This window comes from Podarcis pityusensis, assembly GCF_964106645.2.
Source record: "Podarcis pityusensis genome assembly, chromosome: 2".
Lineage (NCBI taxonomy): Eukaryota > Metazoa > Chordata > Lepidosauria > Squamata > Lacertidae > Podarcis > Podarcis pityusensis.
The window spans coordinates 110,341,165-110,366,090 of NC_138029.1; the positions used below are offsets into that span (position 1 = coordinate 110,341,165).

Genomic DNA, 24,926 nt, shown 5'->3' on the forward strand with positions numbered 1-24,926 from the left:
CGAGGAGCGCTCTCCCCTTGGCCCCGCCCACTCCGGTGCCGCGCGTCGGGGCTGGTGGTGGAGGAGCAGAAGGAGGAGGAGGAGGAGGGGACGGCAGCCGGGATAGGACATGCACCGCAAGAGGCCGTTCAGCGCTAAGCAGAAGAAGAAGCAGCTGCAGGACAAACGGGAGAGAAAGCGGCAGGGTGAGCGCGGGAGGGGGCGGGGCCGTGCGGGAGGGGGCGGGGCCCCGCCTTGAAACATCTGGAAGGATGTAACATTCCCCCACCCTCTTTGGGCTGCATGTGGGGAGCATCCCCCTCTCTCTTCAACATCTGTATTCTCACCTTTCTCTTACCTCCCCCAAACATCTCTCCCCTTTTCATGATGAGAAGGGACCGATCATTAGCAACATCTGGTTCTCATGATCGCCCACATAAACATCTGGGTAGCATAAGGCCACGCCTCCTCTTCCTCCTTGAAACATTTTAGAGGGGGCGTTGGAAGGAAGAGAAAGCGTGACCTCTACCTCTCCTCCATTAAAACAAATCGGGAGTTGGATATTTATTGGCTTCTGCAGGAAACGCTTACATAGAAAGCAAATCTTCTTTCCTGAAAACGTATAGCACCTCTCTCTTCCTCTCCCTTTCCCTCTTTTCTCTCTCTCTCCCTTTTTGCAAAGCGGGGGTGGGCAGGCATAAGTGAGCCAGGCCTTTCTGCTCACGACTTAGCACCCCGCTGCTCCCCTCCTGGAAACGATTTGGAAGATGAGTCTAGAGATGTTCGCTTTCTCTCTCTGGCTTCATGTGGGGTGCATGCTGCTAATTCATGCTAATTGACAAGCCTCATTTCCCCCCCCATCCCCCTTTGCATGCACGTACATGGAATTGTCAACTCTTTTGTGGAGCAGTCCAGTCTTCTCCTTTCAATGAAATATTAAACCAGGCCCTTTTGGTAGAGGGAGCGCTAGCCTCTTACTTCTGAACCACCTTTTAAACTGTGTTCAAAATAAAATTTTAGGTCCGCCGCCCTGAATTTTTGGATAATGGTTTCTTGATGAACACTTGAAGGATGATTCTCTCTTTGGAAGGCATTGGGGGTGCTTGCTATATTTCTGTGTACACCCAACATCTGCAATGCAGTGGGCATTATAGCGTTCTCTCTTTTTTCCCCACCTAAACTGCTTAATGGAATAAACTGCCCTTCTCCAGTGCATCGGGAATGCTGTGTCCTCAACTTCCCGTAGCTGGGAGACAGAAACACTTTTCAAATAGAGAACACAACTCTTTCCTTCAGTTATTTTGGCTTAGGGCTATAACCATTGAATTTGTTCTACTATTCATATTCAGTTTTGTCCCTTGCCAGATCTTACACATGGTTTCAACAACAGCTCTAAAAGAGCAGGGAAACTGCGAAAATGGTGTGGTTTGTTAAGAAACATGTTAGAGGGGATGGAATTAAGTAAGACGAAACCTTAAAATGCAATTGTATGTAATTTGTGTTATAAATATCAGTGTTGGGTGAGCAAGAAATCACTAGTTTTGTTCAATAGTTCAATAGTTGAGTAACAAATTAATTTTCTATATGGATTTTTTATTTATTAAAGAAAAAGAACCCATTAGTAAAAGGTTGCATTAAAGTAGGGATGTGGAACCTGTGGTCGTCAAGATGTTAATGCCGGCTTGGACTGACAAGAGCTTCAGAGTCAGACCATAGGCCCTCCTAGGTCAATATTGTCTAAACCAGGGGTGCCCAAACTTTTTTCAAAGAGGGCCACATTTTACAATTTTAAACCCAAAATTGTTGAGCTTTTTTTTAGGGTTGAAGTTGTAGGGTTGAAGTTTTTCTGGGGTTTTACCCCGGGGGCCAGATTTAATCGACCGGAGGAACTGAACATTGAACTTTCTGCATGCAAAACAGATCCTTTGCAGCTAAGCCAGGTCTCTTCTCCTGGAGTCCCCCAACAACATCTGGAGGGCCACAAGGTTCCACCTTGGCCTTATTAACTTGCACTGAAATCAGTAGGGCTGTATCTGTGTTTAGAATTACATTGTAATGTTTGCATCAGGTCTGCATATCTTGCAACCCACCAAGCTGAATGCAGCCTGCCTGGTGGTTAGCAGCCCTCCTCACTGCAGGCCCAGGCAGGGTCTGCAGTATCAAGAGGTTCATATAGCGCCTGTCAGATGTGATGTGAACTCCGTTCAGCGTGGTGGACCACAAATTGCTCAGGCCTGCGCCATGTCCCATTCCACTTCCTTTATAGCTATTATTGTTATTGTTGTATTTTGTTATAACCATTATTGTCGTAGTTGCTTGTACCCCACCCATCTGACTGGGTTGCCCCAGCCACTCTGGGCGGCTTCCAACAGATATAAAAGCATAATAAGATGTCGGACGTTGACTTTGGTGCATTAAGGGGGGAGATGCACATCCCACTGTCCTTGGATCAGATCCTTGTATTCACAATTTCTGCAGTCGGAAAGCTACAGGGCTTTTGAGACCGTGATAGGTGCATGTGGTATAAATGGACACTTTGCGCAGAAACAAAGGGTAGTAGTACCGATCGGTGTGCCATTATAGCTGGAGCTACGCTAAGCCATTCATTCCAGTGCAATGCGATCATTTTCGTTGCGGTCGTATTTAAAAATAGCCAGCGTGGTCCCGGCTATTTAGCTGTACTCCTGCGCCCTGCAAGGTTTTAGTTGACTGTAGCATCTTTGGCGGGCAGAGCTAAAAGAGGAAGGTGGTGGTTAGACATCATCTTGTGTTGCTGTGTTATTGGGGGGGGGGGATTCATACGAATAAGGGAAGAGGGGAAACCCCACCTCTTGTGACAGAAAGAGAGAGATGCACTGTGCTCAAACTGCTACTGTGCCAACTCAACTAGAAACAATTCGAAAGAAAAGTGCTGAGCTTCAGTGACAGGCAGTGGGATGAAAACGCTTTATGGGGGTTATGAATTATGTGCTAATGGGACCGAAATAACTCTTTAGGGCATTAGATGGGCAGCTGGCGCTTTTTTTGCACTGGTTTCTCAGATAAGAGAGCTCCGGTTGACACAGAACAGGAAGGTGGGCATGTGTTATGAGTGTGTCATCGTCCTTTAGATAGCGAAGATAATGCCTTGCGCTTAATGTAGTGGAATCTGGATCTTTGAAGTGCCTTTCCATATCTCGTCTTTAGTAATCCTTGCAGCAGCCCTGTAAAGTTGGTTGGTGAAAATGGTCCAAGTTTTGGTTGAGACAGTCATTGTTTGCCTGATGGCACTTAGATGAGTTAATGGGTGAAGCAGCCATTCTGTTTGCAGGGGGTGGTTTATCCATAGCTGAGTGAATAAAACCAGTTCCACTTCACTTCTGGGCTGGAACTGTGGAAGAAACTGCTTCTGGGATTGCATTGCTGCACTGGGTGAAGAGGGCCCTTCCTAGATAGAATACTGTCGCACAGTGTATAGTTAAACTATGGAACTCCCTGCCACAGGAGGCAGTGATGGCCACCAATTTGGATGGCTTTAAAAGAGGATTGGACAGCCATTTCTGATAATTATTAAAGTAAAGGTAAAGGGACCCCTGACCATTAGGTCCAGTCGTGACCAACTCTGGGGTTGTGGCGCTCAGCTCGCTTTATTGGCCGAGGGAGCCGGCGTACAGCTTCCGGGTCATGTGGCCAGCATGACTAAGCCGCTTCTGGCGAACCAGAGCAGCGCACGGAAACGCCGTTTACCTTCTAGCCGGAGTGGTGCCTATTTATCTACTTGCACTTTGACGTGCTTTCGAACTGCTAGGTTGGCAGGAGCAGGGACCGAGCAACGGGAGCTCACCCCGTCACGGGGATTCGAACTGCCGACCTTCTGATCGGCAAGTCCTAGGCTCTGTGGTTTAACCCACAGCACCACCCGCGTCCCATTATTATTATTTATTATTATGATTATGATTATTATTACTACAGTATTTTATTAATACAAGTTTGTATCAAACTGCATTAATTATCGAATTGCTTTACACAACATTCCTTTTGTGTGTGCTTTTATTTGAATACGCTGATGGGAATGTTGCTTGCTAATATTACTAACATATAAAACGCATACATTTGCATTTACACAATACATATACACAACAGACTGCCTTATTTTCATAGCATAAAACATACCTACATTACTCTATATTATACCTACCTATAGTATACATATCAACATACCTACACACCTACCCCACACGGACACCCACCAAGTGACTTGACTTTCAGTCATTCTTGTTACGCTACTTTATTTTCCCAATTAGTTTAAACACATTTCATTATTTCTTTAACTCTTCTTCTATCTTAACTTTACTCTGCTTTCACTCTAATCATTTTCTGGATTCACTCAATATCTGTCAAAAGTTCTACTTTTTCCACATAGATTTTGATGTATTCCTTAAAGATAGCCCACTCCTTATTCACTCTTTGTACCATATCCCCTCCTTGGCTGGGGAGGGCTGGGTATAAATAAAAATAAAAATTATTATTATTATTATTATTATTATTATTATTATTATTATCCTCTCTGTTAATTCGGCAATATGGAAGTATTCCATCATTTTAGATAGCCAGTCTGTTTTAGTTAGGACACTGCTGCTTTTCCAGTTTTTGGCAATTAACCTTGCCTCTGTAGTTGCATACATAAATATTGGTCTGACCGTTCTTTTTATTTCCTCTGACATGATACCTAGGAGAAAGGATTCTGTTTTTCCCCCAAATGAAAATCTAAACATCTTTTTCAATTCGTTGTAAATATTTTCCCAGAATCCCACTATCTCTTTGCATTCCCACCACATGTGTAGAAAGCTTCCTGCCCTGTTGTGCATCTCCAACAAACATCACTGCAGTTTGTATACATTTTTGCCAGTATAACCAGGGTCAGATACCATCTATATTGCATTTTCATTACATTCTCTCTTAAATTATAGCACGCCGTAAATTTAATATCCCTTTTCCTCAGCCGTTCCCATTGGCTCATCATAATATTTCCCCCTAAATCCTGGGCCCACTTTACCATCACTGTCTTCACTTGCTCCTCTTCTACCTCCCATTCTAGGAGCAAATCATATAATTTGGAAATACGTTTACTTTTAGATTGGATTAAGTACTCATCCAATCTTGAAATTTCTTTCTCAGATCCTTTTTGTTTATCTTTTGGCAATCTCTGGTTAATTTGAAAATATTGCAGCCAATCGTTCAAATATTTTTTAAGTTCCTGATATTCTTTCGATTTATTATTTTCCTCTTCCAGTAATACCTTATATGTTTTCCAGTTGTTATTCATATTCTTTCTCTTTACGGTCATGATTTCTAAGGGTGAGGTCCACCAAGGTGTTTTGGGTTCTAGGATCCCTTTATATTTCATCCATATTTTTTACAACGATTTCCTTATAATATGGTGCATAAAACCCTTGTGGACTCTCACCTTTTCATCTACAGTGGTGCCTCGCAAGACGAAATTAATCCGTTCCGCGAGTCTCTTCGTCTAGCGGTTTTTTCGTCTTGCGAAGCAACCCTATTAGTGGCTTAGCGGCTTAGTGCTATTAGCGGTTTAGCAGCTATTAAAGGCTTAGCGGCTATTAAAGGCTTAGCAGATTAGCGGCTAAAGGGCTATTAGCATCTTAGCGGCTTAGAAAAAGCGGGGAAAGTGAAAAAAAATCGGAACACTCGCAAGACGTTTTCGTCTTGCAAAGCAAGCCCATAGGGAAAATCGTCTTGCGAAGCAGCTCAAAAACGGAATACCCTTTCATCTAGCGGGTTTTCCGTCTTGCGAGGCATTCGTCTTGCGGGGCACCACTGTATTAGGTATGCATGCCATCCAAATCGAGTGCCTACTCCCTCCAGATCTAACACATCAGTATCATTTAACTTAATCCACTCCCTTAACCAAGTCAAACCTGCTGCAACATGATATAATTCCATGTCAGATAGGTCAAATCCGCCTCTCTTTCTCCGATCAATCAGTAATTTATATTTTATTCTAGGTTTTTTTCCATTTCCAAACCTGGCTAGATCTCTTTTCCACTTCTTAAAACATTCCATGCCTCCTAGAATTGGCATGATGGTTTGGAATAGAAATATCATTCTAGGCAATATATTCATCTTTACTGTTGAGATACGGCCCCAAAATGATAGATGTAGCCTATTCCAAGTTTCTAAATTTCTCTTTATCTCCTTCCATACTTTAACGTAGTTTTCTTGAAATAGGTCTATATTTCTTGTTGTCATCCATATGCCGAGATATTTCATCTTTTTTTAATCTCCAACCCTGAGATTTTTTGTAGCTCACTTTTTTCTTGATTCCCCATATTTTTTACTAATAGATTTGTTTTTTTATACGTAGTTTTATCTTAAAGCCAGCTAGGTGTCCAAATTCATTTATACATTCTATTGTTCTTGGGATACATTCTATCAGATTTTCAGTAGTGATGATCAAGTCATCCACGAAGGTTCTTAACTTTATACTTCCCCCCCATCACAATCCCTTTTTAATAGCCTTGCAGATTCGTTGTTGCTGTCAAATCAAAAACTAAATACTTTAGAGACGGCTGAGGGATATCGCTGTCGCACGCCAGATTCAACCTTTTCAAACGTGACTAGATTAGAGAAGTATGACCGTTTCACCAGCCCCCCTGCCTGCACACATCAAGATGTCGAAGCTCAGCTTAAATGGTGGATCAGGCAAAGCTTTTGGGAAGTACTGTATTTTTCGCTCTATAGGACACACTTTTCCCCCTCCAAAAATGAAGGGGAAATGTGTGTGCGTCCTATGGAGCGAATGCAGGCTCCTTGGCTTCAGCGATAGCAACGCAAAGCCTCCGAAGTGCAGAGGGAGAGCTCCCCCCGCGCTCCGGAGGCTTCACGTTACTTTCGCTGAAGCCGCTTGAAGTCCCCGGAGCGCAGCGGCAGTTCACGCTGCTCTCCGGGGGCTTCAGGCAGCTATCCGCAAGCCTTCAGAGCCTAACAGGAGTTTCCGCTGCGCTCCAAAGGCTTGCGGATAGCCGCCTGAAGCCTGGAGAGCAAGAAGGGTCGGTGCACACCGATCCCTCTTGCTCTCCAGGCTTCGCTTCGCTGGAGAGGCGCTGCACAGTTTTCCCTCTCTGTGCAGCGCCCCTTCGGCGAAGCGGGGGGAGAAATGGAAGGGGCTCCGTTTTTCCTGCCGCTTCGCTGAAGGGGCGCTGAGCAGAGAGGGGGAGAATTCCCCCCCCCCGTTCTCCCCCTCCTATGGTCCGGTGCGTCCTATGGTCTGGTGCGTCCTATAGAGTGAAAAATACAGTAAATATATAATTGCACAGTGCTTGAAATCATGGATGGAAAGCTGTGGAGCTGTTAAAGAAATCCATATACAGTGGTACCTTGGGTTACAGAAGCTTCAGGTTACACGTTTTCGGGTTGCGCACCGCGCCGAACCCGGAAGTACCGGAACGGGTTATTTCCGAGTTTTGGCGCATGCACAGAAACACCAAATCGCAACCTGCACGTGTGCAGACACATCGCTGTGGGTTGTGAACGCTGCAGGTTGCAAGTGTGCCTCCCGCATGGATCACGTTCGCAACCCGAGGTTCCACTGTATCCCACTCCCTGACTTCTGGTGAAAACTTTTAGGCTCCACACACACACCGTCCATAATTGGGGCATTAGAGTAGTAGCTTTGCTCACATGAACACATAAGCAAATAGGGAGTCCTGTGCTGGTTCTTCAGGTGAGATTAATTTACTTCTGTGTTCTTCGTTTGCAGTTTTTAAGGCAGGGCCCCATCACAGTCTTTTTCCTTGCCTGTTCAGTGCATGCAGGGGAGGTAGCTTGAGTTCTTCTTCCAACTCCCAGCAGCCTCTAGGTAGTGTGGCCAGTGGTCAGAGATGATGGGAGTTGTAGTCCTGCAACATCTGGAGGAACACATGTTCCCCAGTCCTAAAGTGGTGGATAGAGGGACTCAGGCTTCAAACTTTTAATGTTCCCATGAACTAATTGTGCATGGATTTTTTTCTGTAATGTTGGTAACGGCCATTAAAGCCACTGGGACCAGGATATCTGAAGGGTGACCTTCTTCACGATGAGCTTCTTGCTTTACTAAACCACCCAAAAAAATGGGAAACTTCCTTATACAGTGGTACCTCGGGTTACAGACACCTCGGGTTACAGAGACTTCAGGTTACAGACTCCGCTAACCCAGAAGTAGTACCTCAGGTTAAGAACTTTACCTCAGGATGAGAACAGAAATCGAGCAGCGGCAGCAGTGGGAGGCCCCATTACCTAAAGTGGTACCTCAGGTTAAGAACAGTTTCAGGTTAAGAACGGATCTTCGGAACGAATTAAGTTCTTGACCAGAAGTACCACTGTACCAAGTCAGACCATTGTTTCATGTAGCTCACCATTGTCTACACCAGGGTTTCTCAAACTTGGTTCACCAGCTGTTTTCGGACTACAGTTCCCAACATCCCTGACCGCTAGTCTTGCTAACTAGCTAGGGATGATGGGAGTTGTAGTCTGAAAACAGCTGGATCTCCAAGTTTGGGAAACACTGGTCTACACTGACCAGCATCGTCTTTCTAGCTTGTTGGACTGGAATGTCTACCTTCCCCACTGGGATATGCTGCGGATTGAACTGTGAGGACCGTTTGCATGCCAATCATGTTCTCTTCTGCTGAGCCTCAGATCTCGACTGACATCTGCCTACTGCTGGCTGGCGTAGGGTCTCTGGATGCAGGGTTATAAATCAGCCTATCCTTGGAAGCAAACAGGAAAAACAGGAACGTGTTGCAAGGATCAAATACCTTCATCCTGAGGGCCAGATTAAAATGTTAAGACTGAGAACAGGAAATATGGGGAGAGGCATACTCTCAGGCGTGGCTGCTGCAAGAGAAGGCAGTGGCACTGTTGCATTGGCATGACCATTAACAGCCAGTAAGCCCAGTTGGCCACTGGGAAAGTTGTTCAGTGGTATCTCGGGTTACCAGAATTCGTTCCAGAGGTCTGTTCTTAACCTCAAACTGTTCTTAACCTGAAGCACCACTTTAGCTAATGGGGCTTCCTGCTGCTGCCGCGCCACCGGAGCATGATTTCTGTTCTCATCCTGAAGCAAAGTTCTTAACCTGAAGCACTATTTCTGGGTTAGCGGAGTCTGTAACCTGAAGTGTATGTAACCTGAAGCGTATGTAACCTGAGGTACCACTGTACTTCAGAATCTAGTCCACTGGGTGGTCCGCCCACCCATCCTATGCAAGCGTATGTGCAAAGCAAAATATGTCTTCGTATGTAAATGATCGGTGCTGAGGGGAGAGCTCTGTGTTAGTCGAGTTCTCTTCACCACGAATTAGGGGCTGGGTCTCCTGTTTCATGATTTGGAAAAATGGCTGGCTCTTTATCCTCCCCGCCTGCCAACACCGCAGCCCGGCTTTGCAGATGTGGGCTGGGAGCTGTCGATAGCAAGACTCACAGGCCCCACCCTGGGGTGAGTCATCTGTTTCCTGCCTTTTGAGCCCCTTCTCGGCCTCAGAATCCCCTCAGAAACAACCAGCAAGACTGTTGCAGCTCTTTCGGACAAATCCCCTCTCTGCTCCTCCTGTTGAGGAGTTGTTTCAGAGTCGATAACAGAAGCGCCGGCGGCCTGTCCTTTCTCCTTCCTTTGGCCTCCTCCTTTGGCCTTTGAGAACTGGATTCTTCCCTCGAGTAGTAGGAATGAGCCCTGGAATCCCTATAGTTCTACCTCCCTCTGTTAAGTCTGCAAACACCTATCCCTGCTTTTAGTTATGGTACACACCCTGGCCAAAAATATGGGGAGAGTCCAAGGTGCTGCGGTGTTCTTGTCTACTTTAAACCCCTTTTGCTGCCTCCGCAGAATCCTGCCTGGGAGCCGTTTGCCTTCAGTATTGCAACGCGACCCTCAAATCCCACTCCCTCTGCCTCTTATAATTTCGACGGGTATCTGGTGGTTTTGAGCCTTCGTGTCTCTTCTTCAAGTGATAATAGAACTATGGTTTATATCAGAGGAGGTGGACTCCAACTCCCATGATTCCCATCCAGCATGGTCAGTGGTCAAGGATGACCCATTGCTTCCCACCCCTGGTGTGGTTTTCAGCCAATGGTATTAAAAATAAAATAAATAAATAAAAATTGGATATTTTTAAAATTTAAATCAGAATTTTTTTATCTAAATCAGATTTTTAAAATAAAATGCTTTTGGAGAAAAAAATCTTCTTAAGGATAGTTTTCTGTTTAAGTTACATTATAGTTCAAAGGCTATTCATCAGGAAATAAGGATTTGTTTAAAGTTTTTCATGTGTGCTAAAACTCGGTCTAAGTTTTTTTTTAACTTAGTTGACAAACATGGATACATATGCTATAATGTTATTGTTTTAGTTAAATAAATTGTTTAAAGTGTTATTAAGGAAATGATTATTTTTCTCCTTCCAATAAAGTACAGCAGAAAAGTTGTCCAAATATAAACAGTTAACTTATTAAACCTCACAATAATTTCATAATTATCTCTCTATGTATTTCTAATAGTATAACCAAATCAGTCATTTTTGATATACAGTGGTACCTCAGGTTAGGTACTTAATTCATTCTGGAGGTCCGTACTTAACCTGAAACTGTTCTTAACCTGACGCACCACTTTAGCTAATGGGGCCTTCTGCTGCCGCTGTGCCGCTGGAGCACAATTTCTGTTCTCATCCTGAAGCAAAGTTCTTAACCTGAAGCACTATTTCTGGGTTAGCGGAGTCTGTAACCTGAAGCGTATGTAACCTGAGGTACCACTGTAACTGTAAAAACTACTCTGAAAATATATTATTCCAAAAATGAAACCTGGTTGTAAATTTTAAGATGATACCAGCAAGAATGATCCTTTCTGTAAAAAAAAGGATTTAAATCAAGTCTTACTGACTAGTGATTTAAATCGTGATATACCGTATTTTTCCGTGCATGACTAGGTTTTTTTCATAAAAAATAATTTCAAAAATTAGGGGGCCCCGTCTTATACACGGGGCCATCTCCTCCCATTTTCTTAAATCTGAGTCCCCAAAAATAGGTGGCGTCTTATAGATGAAAAAATGTGGTAATTCCCCCCTGTGCCTCCCAGAAATTGTGAGGGGGTTGGGAGAACCCCCAGAACAGCAATAGGAGGGGAGATGGTTCCATCATCAAGAGAGCAGAAGCTTTTGTACAGGCAGAGTGGTCTACTTAGCGCTACTTTGAATTCCTTTCCTAGGGTTTCAGAGTTACGACTCGGCCTCTCTGCTCACTTCCCCTTTGCTTGTCCCTCCAGGCTTTCAAGATGGCGTGAGGTCCAGCTCCAACAGCCGGAGTGGCAGCCACGACAGGCACGAGGACCATACGGACACGTCGGACAGCGAGTCGTTCTCTCTGCAGGTGCGCAAGCTGAACCAGCAGCCTCAAGTCCGCAAGCCGGGAGAACATGGCTACGATCCCAACAGGTAATGCGGGGGATTTTGCTGCGCTTGATTTGAAGAAGCATCCGGGGAGGGGCTGAAGCTGCCCCACAACTTTTAAGATACGTTCTTCATCAGGGACATATTCTCGCATGAGCTCCCCAGACCCCATTCCATTGCCTGAGCCCAATTCACAGTGCTTGTTCCCAGCTTTCAGGGACCTACATGGGTTGAGACCCAGTTAGCTGAAATCTGCTTCCATCCCACTCTGTTGATGCCCTGTGTTCCTCTTCAGAGGCCTCTCTTTGGGTGCCCTTCCTGCTGGAGAAAGCTCCAGCTTCAGGGATGGAGAACTTGTGGCCCTCCAGATGTTGCTTAACTCTAAGCCCCATGGCCTCAGCTGATGTGGCTCCTGGTCTGAGAAGATGGCAACATCTTGGGCAGCTGCTGAGAGCCGATCGCTACTAAAACCGCTCCCTTGGACCCTGCTCTTCCTACTCTCCAATGAATGCCAAGCATTTGTATTTACCACAATGCCCCCCATAGCAGTGCTGTTGCTGCAAGGCATTCTGGGCAATTACAATGGAGTCCACCTGATGCTCATTGGAGGAGCCCCTTTCTCCTGCTAAGCCCTCCCGCCCACACGTGTGCCCGGCGTAACCATAACATGCATGTTTAATTATGCTAACGAGATTGAACAGCCATAATATAGATCTGACTTTCCAGCTACTTGCAGTGGTGGAACGGCCTGTGGGCCTCTGGGGGGCATTGGACTACAAATCCCATCACCCTTGACCACTGGCCATGTTGCCAGGACTGATGGGAGCTGGAGTCCCATAATATCTGCAGGGCCATAAATTAATCATCCCTGGATTAGAGTGATTCATGGCCAGAAAACCTATTATCCTCCAGATGTGGTTGGACTTCCATTCCCATCTAGGGGTGATGGGATTTGTAGTCCACTGATATCTGGAGGGCTATAGGTTCCCCACCCCTCCTCGAACCCATTTATTTCCTTATTTGGCAAATTCTTTTTTTCACGGACGTTGGTTAATGGCCTGGGCCTACTCAATGAAAGTGCAACTTTTGTGGCCAGAATGTGTTGGTTGTTCTTAGCTTAGGTGTGATAATTTTGCTGCACGTGAGACAGTGAGTCCTCCATTCTTGTCCTGCCTTTGAATTCCCCTCAGCTGAACAGGCCGCCCTGATATGCTCCGTTTTGAAATAGAATTGAGGACCTGCTTTCAAAATTGTGATTCTGCTGCTCTGACATCTTCACGGCAGAAATCCCTTTTCCTCACACGTGCACGCGAACATTTAAGAAGTCAGCAACGTGCTTTTAACTCCTGTACTCTTCTCAGTAAGAGACTTGCACATGAGGAGGATGTAGGAAACGTTTCTCCCGACTTGTGAACATTACCAGAATAGGCCATGCTCCACCATTTCCTGTTGTGCCTCTGAGTGCAACATAGAGCAAAGGACAAGTTATCCTTTAGAAGGCAGAACAGGGAAGAGCTGTCAGTATCACCACATAACCCTCCTCCTGTGGGGTGAATGTACGTTAAAGCATGCATGCGAAAGTAAGGCACAATATTCACGTGAGCATGCAACACTATTGGCTTGTGTTCTCATGAACACTATCTCTCCTTCTGGAGCAGAGTATTCTGTCTACAGTTTCCCACCACCAGACTTGGATTTTCTCTCTCTTTTTTGTATATATTCCATGGAAATGAAAACCAGGCACTCAGCGGTTTGTTGCAAGAATGTGTGTCTTGCATGGCGAAAGTCTTGGGTTTAATCCCTGACATTGCCCCACTTGTGAATTCCAGCACCTGGCATTCAGAAGGAGAACGTAGCCATCATAGTCCTTGATCACAGCCACCTATGTTCCTTGTTAGAGAACAGCTCCAGTCAGAGGACCTTACTGGGCCTCATGGATCAGTGATCCAACTTGATGTGAGGCAGGCTCTTTTATTGCACTTTTATTGCACTCTTATTTCATAACCCATATCTCTTTTCCACCTGGCCCTATGAGGTAGGCTGAGAGAATACTCTTAAAGCTTGTGGTGTAATTTCATCCCTGAAGATAAACATCCCTGCAAAAACTTGGCCAGTACAAGGACGGAGTGAGACTTTAGAAGCCCACGAAATCCCTTCTCAACTATCTGGGGGAAGGGACAAATATGAATGAATGGAACAGGGCGCCAGTAGCAAGGGCATCCATGATGCTACTATTGTTTGTTATTGTTTTGTTTCATTGAAGGTTTTGTTGTTTAGTTGTTTAGTCCTTTAGTCGTGTCCGACTCTTCGTGACCCCATGGACCAGAGCACGCCAGGCACTCCTGTCTTCCACTGCCTCCTGCAGTTTGGTCAGACTCATGTTTGTAGCTTCGAGAACACTGTCCAACCATCTCGTCCTCTGTCTTCCCCTTCTCCTTGTGCCCTGATTCTTTCCCAGCATCAGGGTATTTTCCAGGGAGTCTTCTCTTCTCATGAGGCGGCCAAAGTATTGGAGCCTCAGCTTCAGGATCTGTCCTTCCAGTGAGCACTCAGGGCTGATTTCCTTCAGAATGGAGAGGTTTGATCTTCTTGCAGTCCATGGGACTCTCAAGAGTCTCCTCCAGCACCATAATTCAAAAGCATCAATTCTTCGGCGATCAGCCTTCTTTATGGTCCAGCTCTCACTTCCATACATCACTACTGGGAAAACCATAGCTTTAACTATACGGACCTTTGTTGGCAAGGTGATGTCTCTGCTTTTTAAGGTGAGAGGCGGAAAAGGCGGATCCAGCCAGCAGGCCAGATCCTTATCTCCCCTACCTGCTGTGACTGGTGGGAAAGCCTATCACCTGATGCTATGATGACATGGTATTTGGAAGCCCCGACAGTCAGCTGAATGTTGGGAACTTTGAAATGCTCTTCATAAGACCCTCGCAAACAGCCTTGCACGACGCTGCCTGTCCGCTGTAGTTGGGACTTCAAAGCATCACACAGGGGCTTTCAAAGAGCTCTGCACTGTGCTCTGAAGTCTCCAATTTTTGGGACTTCAGAAGCACTCTGTGTGTGTTGCTTCAGAAGGCCCCTTTTGTCTCAGCCCAGTTGCCTTCTTAACTGCCCACACCTGATATCAGGTGATTGGCAAGTGGGGGGTGGTTTGGCAGAGTGGCCTGGCAGGCCAAATGGGCTGGGGAGGCCCTGCCTCTGATTTCAGGTATTTGTGGTACCACCCTTTGTAATATATTTGTCTGGATAGTTGGCCTTGGTGAAGATTTGATGTTTTCCTCCCCAAAAAGTTTTTGATTTGAGTTTCTACTGAAATGAGGCTGCATTTTAATGTTGTATTTTAATCTTGTTTTTAAGTTGTATTTTAATCAATTGTTTTTATACCTGGTGTTAGCCGCCCTGTGCCGCCCTGGCTGGGGAGGGCGGGGTATAAATAAAATTATTATTATTATTATTATTATTATTATTATTATTATTTATTTGCCCCAGGGTAGTTTACAATATCATTTAAATAAAAAACATTAATGCAATAGACAATAAACCTGTTAAAAATGATGGGGGGGGGGGGATAACATACTTGGCACAATACACAAATTAAAGAGCTATTGAAACAGCAAAATAAAAAAGTTTTTGTTTTTAATGTAGCATCTTCCAGTACTGTTTTAAACTGCAAAGTATTAAAATACCTGACTTAACATTGCACCTGAGGGACGATAACATTTGATGCCATGCAATCGCCATAGCGTGAGTCTGTGTTGCAGACTGAGACAGAGGTTATAGATATATACACTGGCCTTTGTGGAAGTAGACAAGAAGAAGATGCTGGATCAGGCCAATGGCTGCTTCTAGTCCAGCACCCTGTTCTCACAGAGGCCAACCGAATGCCTATGGGGAGCCCACAAGCAGGATCTGAGCACAAGAGGCTTGCCACATTTCTGCAGTTTCCAGCAACTGGGATTCAGGAACACAACCAACTCTGGTTTGTAGCCATTAATCACTTTATCTTCCATGAATCCGTCTAATCTTTTAAAGCCATCAGCGTTGCAGGCCGTCATTACTGCTGGCCTTTCCTGAAACAGGGAGAAAATGTTGGGGTCACATCCTTCGCTGCAGCTTTTTTGATGTAAATTAAGTTTTCCAATAACAAATTTCCATTTAAACATATCATTCGCCTTTACTTTTAGGATTCTCAGAATCCCTTGACTTCCCTCCGCCCATCTCTGGTTTCCATTATCCATCCCTTTTTATTCCACTTATCCTATTCCCCCCCACAATTTGTTATATCTATTTTTAACTTTTCCATTCTATTTTGTCTTTTACAAGTGTTCTAATCCTGCAAAGGTTTTTAACTGTTTACAATGTTCTCTTAGGTAACCTATAAACTTTTCCCATTCTCTCCTAAACTTTTTCTCGTCCTGGTCTCTGATTCTCCTGGTCAGTTTCGCCATTTCGGCATAGTCCGTCATCTTCATCAGCCGTCCTTCTCTGGTTGAAACTTTGTCTTCTTTCCCTTTCTGGGCCAGTAGTATTCTTGCTGCTGTCGTCACATACATAAATAGTCTTTTCTGCTCTTTTGGAATCTATGTACCTATAATGCCTAACAAAAAAGCCTCTGATTTTTCCACAAATGTTATTTTAAACGTTTTCCCCCAACTCATTATACATCATTTCCCAGAATTTTTTTGTTACCTTGCACATCCACCACATGTGGTAGAACGTGCCTTCTTTTTATCTGCATTTCCAACATACTTTGCTGCAGTTTTTTCATGTGGCAGGTAACCTGGGCCTCCTTTCGGATGTATTAATAAAATAATAATAAAAATTCATTTATATCCCGCCATCCCCAGCTGAAGCCGGGCTCAGAGCAGCTAACAACAGTAAAATGATACAACATTCTAAAATCATGTCATTATAAAATCAGTTCACATCAGATTAATGGCAACCATTGGGCTAGAGTTCTGTGAGGATTGCCAAGGGAGGGGGTCAGGCTGTGCCCTGGCCAAAGGCCTGGTGAAACAGCTCTGTCTTGCAGGCCCTGCGGAAAGATGTCAAGTCCCGCAGGGCCCTAGTCTCTTGTGACAGAGCGTTCCACCAGATTGGGGCCATGGCTGAAAAAGCCCTGGCTCTGGTTGAGGCCAGCCTAACCTCTCTGTGGCCCGGGACCTCCAAGATGTTTTTGTTTGAAGACTGTAAGGTACTTCGTGTATTGCTTAAATCACTGTAATCCTAAAACTGAGCAAGACGTTTCTGGGCCTCGGGTGGGAAGCTGGGCAGTGAATTTCAGCCAAGGATGGCCCCTCACTTTTAGCTCCTGCCTGATCTTTCCTGCTTTCGCTGCTTTCCCCCTGCCTGACAGATACCGGCTGCACTTTGACCGGGAGAGTAGAGAGGAGGTGGAGCGGAGGAAAAAGATTGCCAGAGAGAAGATCTTGGAGCCTGCTCCAGAAGTTGAGACAGAGGTGGACATAGAAGACGTTTATAAGACTGGTTCAGGTGAGCAAAGGGGATCTGGCTAAGGCATTCCTGGGGAGTCTCAGCTGACAGGGGAAAATGCTGAAGATTTCCTCCCTCTGTAAAGCACTACCCCTCCTGGCCTCTGGAGGCAGCAGACAGTTTTGCCCTATGGAAGCACCATATGCAGGTGGTTTAAAAATGGGCCCAATAGGGGAAAAAGGGGATTAAGTATGAAAGTTCCCCGTATCACTAAACAGTAGGTTGATAAAGGGTTGCCACATTTTAAAGAGAAAATCTAGAGCTTTTTTTTTTTTTGCCAAAGTTGTTGAGCTTTATTTGCAAAATATCCAAAAAACAAGTTTTTGAGCTATTTTTAATGGAATTCTTAAAAAAAAAAAATCAACACTTCTGATATGGGCTGCAATACACCCTGGATTTTCCTGGACATTTAAACTGATTTCTGAAAATTCCACCTGGACCCTATTGTTGATGGTTGAATCCCGGATATGTCCAGGAAATTCCGGACTTATGGCAGCCCTGGTTTGATATATATAACATTAATGTGACTGCATGCAAGTTTAAATCTCCTTAATGGCCTGCCAACTTGCCATGTTGCCCACGTTCCATCGGTTCAGTAAGCCTCTGCTCAATTCAGGTTGTTATGTTCCCGTTCTTATCATTATGTCAGCCTTGTCCTGGCTTTCTGAAAGGCTTTATATTTCTCGGATTCTCCAAATGGTAGCCATCAGTGAAAAGCATCAATTGGAGTTGGAGTGATCAGGGAAGCTTCTTGTAGCTTTTCCCCTTAGAACTTCTCTCCTGCTTCTTGCAAGACATTGGCTATATCTTCCAACTGATCCTTAATCTTTCTCAGCACTGGATTTTCCAAAACGCCCGCCCTGGAATTATCAGATGACCAAGGACCAGCTCTTAGCCCGAGAGGAGAAGTGTTTTCGGGAATATCTCGAGAATATCTACAGTACATTCCCACCAAGCCAGCTGAGCTACTTTGAGCACAATTTGGAGGTGAGCCTTTAAAAGCCTTAAGAGGAAAGTCAGGCTGAATGGTTCAGCTGTATTGGAGCTGAGTGGGGTGATCTTTTCCACCAGTCCATTCCTTTCATGCAGCCAGAGTCAAGTGTCGAAAAAGGATTTGTAACTGGCTGTCTTGCGTAATTAACTTTGCTTTTATGGTTCAGGGTTTCAGCTATTTTGGGGCAAGAGCTGGGGCGACAAAAAGTTGTGTTTCTTTAGCCACATTCACGCCATGCCTTTAAAACACGACAATACCACTTTAACCTGTCATGGCTTCTCCCCAAGGAATTCTGGGGGCTGCAGTTTGTTAAGGGTGCTGAGAGTTGTTGAGATACCCCAATATATTCCCCTCACAGAACTACAATTCCCAGAGTTCCCTCTGAAGAGGGACTGGTTGTCATAAGCCACTCTGGGAATTGTAACTCTATGTGAGGGGAATAGTGGGGTCTCCTACCAGCTCCCAGCAACCTTAGCAAACTACGGCTCCCAGAATTCTTTGGCAGAAGTCAAGACTGTTTAAAGCAGTATTGTAGTGCTGTAAATGTATGGTGTGAATGTGGCCTTTGTCTCTGCAGCCCCCCGGTGTAACTTGAGACCTGATCCAGCCTAATCCAATTTGGTGTGCTGTCTCCTACACTCTATTGAAAAGCTGTGACTAAATGCAGGTTGTAGCTAGATCATCAAACCAGCTCCTTTCTCTCTCTCCCCCATCCCTTTTTTTATTAATGTTCAGTTCAACAAACAGAGTCCTGGAGAATGTGAAATAAAATAGTTTGCTCACTATTTTATGACATTTACGTTGGCCCTTATAAAGGTATCGCGCCCAACTGCAGATTTTGGATTCCCCCTGCCTTATGAACCAGCACTGTTTCCTTTGCCTCCAATCCTTTAAGAAACTATTAATACTAGTTAACGCCTAATTCTGTTTCCATGGATATTCGCTTCACATATTATGCCGTTTCTAAACAGGAAATGCTATTGTGCAGAAAATAGCATGAGAATCATGTGGCAATTGCACATGTGCATATTTCACTGGGTGTACAAGCAATGAAAAGGATGCAGTTGACAGCAGCTCCCCAGGATTCGTGCACCCAGTGAGACAACGTGTGCGATTTTCACACATGACAATCTAACACACGGCTTTCATGCTTTTTCCTATGTGCTTTCATTTTTTCATTTTCTTTCTTTCTTTCTTTCTTGGGTTTTTGGTGCAGTGTAAACACAGTGACGTTTGCTGATTCTGTTCCAAAGTGCCAATTAAGCCTTGGGGAGTTGTGATGGCTGGGATACCAGTCCTGACTCCAGTTTGATTTCGAGCATTGTGACCCAGGTTCAAAGGGGTCCTTTCAATCCGCTTAGGCCTAGTGTAATCTTACACAGGCCTTTTTCTAATCTCCTGGTTTCTCTTGTAGACATGGAGGCAGCTGTGGCGTGTCCTGGAGATGTCCGACATTGTGTTGCTCATTACAGACATACGGCACCCAGTAAGGACATTTTGTGGTTCTGTTGATGACTGGTGGCTCGTTCTCAATAGACCTTGTTTGCACAGACCTTTGGCTTGGTTTCTCAGATCCTTTAATGCGATTTAACTAGCTAAACAGGAGGACAATTTCTAGGGCTGAGTCCATAGGGTGCAGCCTCCCCCCGAAAAAGTATTTTTCTACACACCCCTAGGGTGGTCCTAGGGTAGCAGTTTAATGCGAATTCCTAGCTAAGAGCCACTTAAGAATAAAATGGGGAAATCCTTCAGGAGCCACATGCTCTGGGTCCTGGGGGCAGTGTCTTCCATGACAATGTGGAATGGCATTTTGTATAAAGTCACCCCCACCTACCACTACATTCTGTTTTTTTAATATTAATTTTTATTTGGTTTTACAAATTAAAATTTACTTTCAGAATCACAGATAAAACAAACAAACACAAGATTCTCTCGAATCTTTAGACTTCCCTCCATGGGTTCCGTAGTTGTCATTTTCTACTGCATATTCTAAGTCACTCCAATTATTTGATTGTTCGTTACATCCAAAGTCCTTGTTACATTACAAGTGTTTATTTGAGTTCAATTGTTTACAGTGGTAACTCCCAAATAAATCTCCCCCATTCTTTGTTAACATTTTGGTCTTCCTGGTTTCTGATTTTCCCGGTCATTTTTGCCATCTCTGCATAGTCCATCAACTTTAGTCTGCCATTCCACTCTGGTAGGGACCTTGTCATCTTTCCATCTCTGAGCTAAAAGCATCTTGCCACCTCTGGTCTAAACCACTGAGCCTCTTGGGCTTGCTGATCGGAAGGTTGGCGTTTCAAATCCCCACGACGGAGTGAGCTCCCATTGTTCTGTCCCAGCTCCTGCCAACCTAGCAGTTTGAAAGCACGCCAGTGCAAGTAGATAAATAGGTACCGCTGTGGCGGGAAGGTAAACGGTGTTTCCATGCGCTCTGGTTTCTGTCATTGTGCCAGAAGCAGTTTAGTCACACTGGCCACATGACCCGGAAAGCTGTCTGTGGACAAACGCTGGCTCCTTCGGCCTAAAGCGAGATGAGTGCCGCAACCCCAGTCACCTTTGACTGGACTTAACTGTCCAGGGGTCCTTTCCCTTTATATCACAGAGAAGAAAGAAGGAAGAAATACGTATTCTTAGCCCTCACTGTTTGGGACCTCTCACTTAATTTGGTTCTCCCCCAACCCTTCCTGCCCAGGTCATCAACTTCTCCCCAGCCCTCTATGACTTTGTGACTAAGCAGATGAAGAGGAACCTCATCCTGGTACTGAACAAGATTGACCTGGCTCCCCCATCCCTGGTGGTGGCCTGGAAGCACTACTTCAAGAGCCGCTTCCCCGAAATCCACGTGATCTGCTTCACTTCCTATCCGCAACAGGACCAAGATCCCAGCACTGGTATTTTCTTGTTCTTTTTCCAATAAATTGCATTAGCGTTTATAAAAAAGAGACACAAAACTGATACCAAATATATATATTTTTAATCCAACGTAAATGTAAATGAAATCAAAAGCATAGAGAAGAAAAAGGAAAGGAGGAAAAGGAAAGGAGAGAGAAAACAAGTGAAAACAATCAGAAGAAAGAGATAGAAAAGAACTCAAAAGAGAAAGTAGAAAAGATAAAACACAGAAATTAAAGATCTGTTCTTTCGAAGCAGTAAGTCAACATGTAAACACCCCCTTTGACTTCCATGCCTTCCTAAACTGCATGGAAGTCAAAGATGCTGCTTTGGTTGCTTGCCTCCCTTTTTCTGAGTCTTTAGATCCAACTACTTTTAAAGGAAGAGGTGTGTTGGCTCACTTTTAGGAAGAGGTGCGTTGGCTTTATTTTGCTGCTGGGTGAAATCTTGGCTCCCAGGACTTGATTTTCTGGGTTTTCTCTCTCGTCAGTGTTTAAGAAACGCCGGAAGCGTCGAAAGGGCTGGAGCAGAGCCATGGGGCCCGATCAGCTGCTGAGCGCTTGCGAGAGCATCGTGGCTGGAAGAGGTGAGTTTGCATGCGTCACTCTGAGCTCTTGGCTTACCCCTGCGGAGTTGGTTTTACTCCAGGGCTAAAATTCTTCTGGAGGTCAGCACCTGTTTGTTCTTTAAACAAGGAAAGCGCCCAGAACTCAATCCTGCTTATAAGCCGCATTTTCTGATCCTGAAGCTACTTTAGCCCATGCAAACGGAACCTCAGAAATAATGAGAGGCACTCTGTGGCTCAGTTTGTATGTAGCACTGAGCCAGCATGAGCTTAGCATGAAGGGGAAGGCTCCTGGAGAGATCGTGGCTGCTTTGTTCCACCTCCGCTGCTGCTGCTGCTGCTGTGCTACTGTGAGATAAGCCACGGTTTGGTTTACTGCGACATCTGAACCTCTGCTCATGGTTTGTTTCTTTGAGACAAACCACAGGCCTGTAAACCAAGAGCAAACCTTGGTTACCAAACCATAGCTTAGCTTACAGCAGTGCAGCAGGGTCAGGACTAGAGCGGGAGCAAAGTAGCCATGATCTTCCCTCTGGGGAGGTAAAAGGGTAAAGGTTAAGTCCAATCAAAGACGACTATGGGGTTGTGGCGCTCATCTCGCTTTCAGTCCGAGGGAGCCGGCGTATGTCCACAGACAGCTTTCCAGGTCATGTGGCCAGCATGACTAAACTGCTGCTCGCGCAACGGGACACCATGACGGAAACCAGAGCACACAGAAATGCCGTTTATCTTCCCGTCGCAGCGGTACCTATTTATCTACTTGCACTGGTGTGCTTTGGAACTGCTAGGTCGGCAGGAGCTGGGACAGAGCAACGGGAGCTCACCCCATCTCAGGGATCCGAACTGCCGACCTTCAAATCAGCAAGCCCAAGAGGCTCAGTGGTTTAGACCACAGCACCACCCATGTACTTATGTGTTCACACTAACCCATGACTAACATAGCACATGGACCAGGCCTGTGTCTGCTCTAAGGTTCCCTCCAGCTAATCTAGGCATTGAGAGTAACACAGTCCCAACAAAGTTTTGATATGATATTTGTGCAGCCCAGTTTTCCTTCTCTTTCAAGCGGAAGTAAGCCCCACATAATTTCACCTGTGCTTGGATTTGTGCATTGGATTTCAGCCTTAGATTCAAAAACGGGTTGTGTGGTACTGTTTGCATCACTGCTTGTTATGAGTCTTTTTTTGGCATCTCTTTCCTCTTTTCTCCAGTGGACTTGAGCAGCTGGAAGGAGAAAATCGAGCGGGATGCAGCTACCTCTCGCCTGCCGCTTGAGGACTCGGAGGAAGAGGACGACGATGACGAAAGCGCAGCTGTACTAGTGGAGCACCAGACGGATGTGGCCATGGAAGCCGGGGGCTTCTCCCAGGAAATCTATAAGGATGGAATCCTGACAGTGGGCTGTGTAGGTGAGTGCGCCCTCTGGTGGTGGACAAAGACATCCAGCTAGAAACTGTTGAGTGTTGACTCTTAAGTTGGGCTGCGATGGTTATATAAGTACTTGCTTAAGAAATAGTAAAGGTAAAGGGACCCCTGACCATTAGGTCCAGTCGTGGCCAACTCTGGGGTTGTGGCGCTCAGCTCGCTTTATTGGCCAAGGGAGCCAGTGTACAGCGACCGGGTCATGTGGCCAGCATGACTAAGCCGCTTCTGGCGAACCAGAGCAGCGCATGGAAACACTGTTTACCTTCCTGCCGGAGCGGTACCTATTTATCTACTTGCACTTTGACGTGCTTTCGAACTGCTAGGTTGGCAGGAGCAGGGACCGAGCAACGGGAGCTCACCCCGTCACAGGGATTCGAACCGCCGACCTTCTGATCAGCAAGTCCTAGGCTCTGTGGTTTAACCCACAGCACCACCTGCGTCCCACAAAGAAATAAGCTTTATTAAATGATTGCCTCATTTGCTGCTCTTTATATTATATATTTATATTATATTACTGCCTTCCTGAATGGGTACCTGATGACACAGTTTTCCCTTCCTTCAAATCCCTCCTCTAAACCCTCCTTTTATGTATGGTCTTTGGTTTGGTTTATCCTCATAGTCCTCATTTGTCACTGCAGCCAACCTTTAGGCCAATGGTTCTCAACCTGTGGGTCCCCAGATGTTGTTGGACTACAACTCCCATCATCCCTGAGCTCCAGCCTTGCTAGCTAGGGGTGATGGGAGTTGTAGTTCAATAACATCTGGGGACCCACAGGTTGAGAAAGTTTGCTTTAGGCAAATGCAGTGGTATCTGCCCACATTCCTTCTATACTTTCCTTACCTCTCCTCCCTCCCCCCTGCTCTCTGTTTCCCCACTTGCCTGTTTTGGATGTTAAAGCTCATTGGGAGTGAGGACCCACCTGCGTTGCTTTTCCTTGAGGCCCTGTAGGCAGCAAGGGTGCAGCATAAATAAACCGGTGAACCTTATAGGGTATCTAATGCAGGACATGCAGGGCTAGAGCATCCCTAACAAATGACTTTCCAGGCTCAGCTTGAAAACGTTCAGATTTTAAAGCTCATTGGGAGTGAGGACTTGCCTCACTGTGAGACCCCACATGCACCAGTGGTGCAGCATAAATACATTTGGAGGTAGACCTCAGAGGACATCCATGACCAGAGCATTCACAACATACAATTGCCCAGCCTCTGCTTGAAGACCTCCAATACCTCTTCCTCCCTCATAGGCTTTCCCAACGTGGGCAAGTCCTCGCTCATAAATGGCTTGGTGGGCCGCAAGGTGGTGAGCGTCTCCCGCACTCCAGGCCACACCAAGTACTTCCAGACCTACTTCCTGACGCCCACAGTCAAGCTGTGCGACTGCCCTGGGCTCATCTTCCCCTCCCTTGTGGACAGAAAACAGCAGGTAAGGGATCTGGGAGGGATTTGTTGCTGGGGCTTTGGGGGAGAGGGCGTGAGGTTGAACAAGGTGGGAGATGGCATTTGTGTTGTTTCTTCAGCAGGGGGAGTAGAACTCAAAAGTCTGGTTGGTCTCACATTGGTTGAAAGGAAATCTCTTGTGTCTTAATCTGCTTCCACGGAGTAATAGATGGGATCTGCAAGCCCTGTAACAGGTGTGCCCTTGTGCTCTCATTTTTAGATCCTGGCTGGCATCTACCCTATTTCCCAGATCCAGGAGCCCTACACTTCTGTGGGCTTCCTGGCCAGCCGAATTCCAGTCCAAGCCTTGCTCAAGCTGAAACATCCGGATGCCGAACATGGGAAACCTGAGCCCCCATGGTGCGCCTGGGATGTCTGCGAAGGTAAAAGGGTGCAGCGAGGGTGCAGCAGGGGCATGGCGCTGCCCTTTAGCACAGGGTAGCCAACCCAGATGTCGTAGACCAGGGTTTCCCAAACTTGGGTCGCCAGCTGTTTTTGGACTACAACTCCCATCATCCCTGACCACTGGTCCTGCTAGCTAGGGATGATGGGGGTTGTAGTCCAAAAACAGCCGGAGACCCAGTTTGGAAAAACCCTGCCACGGATAGCAACTACCAGCCTCACTCAGCACAGCCAATTGTCTGGGATAATGCAGGTGGGTGGGGTCCATGACGTCTGGAGGGCACCATGCTGGCAACCCTTGATTTAGCAGGAAGGCTGA

At 45.7% G+C, this 24,926-nt stretch overlaps 1 protein-coding gene across 1 annotated transcript in view; it reads left to right on the forward strand.

Moving 5' to 3' along the window:
• GNL1 (G protein nucleolar 1 (putative)) overlaps nt 1-24,926 on the forward strand; it is a 28,074-nt gene continuing 3,148 nt past the window's right edge. Inside the window, exons 1-10 of the mRNA XM_080992223.1 lie at nt 1-185; nt 11,267-11,435; nt 16,750-16,886; nt 17,722-17,873; nt 19,295-19,366; nt 20,579-20,777; nt 21,269-21,364; nt 22,555-22,752; nt 24,013-24,191; nt 24,426-24,588. Coding sequence (XP_080848349.1) covers nt 110-185; nt 11,267-11,435; nt 16,750-16,886; nt 17,722-17,873; nt 19,295-19,366; nt 20,579-20,777; nt 21,269-21,364; nt 22,555-22,752; nt 24,013-24,191; nt 24,426-24,588 — 1,441 coding nt within the window. The 5' untranslated portion in view covers nt 1-109. The remainder of the gene's footprint in view (nt 186-11,266; nt 11,436-16,749; nt 16,887-17,721; nt 17,874-19,294; nt 19,367-20,578; nt 20,778-21,268; nt 21,365-22,554; nt 22,753-24,012; nt 24,192-24,425; nt 24,589-24,926) is intronic.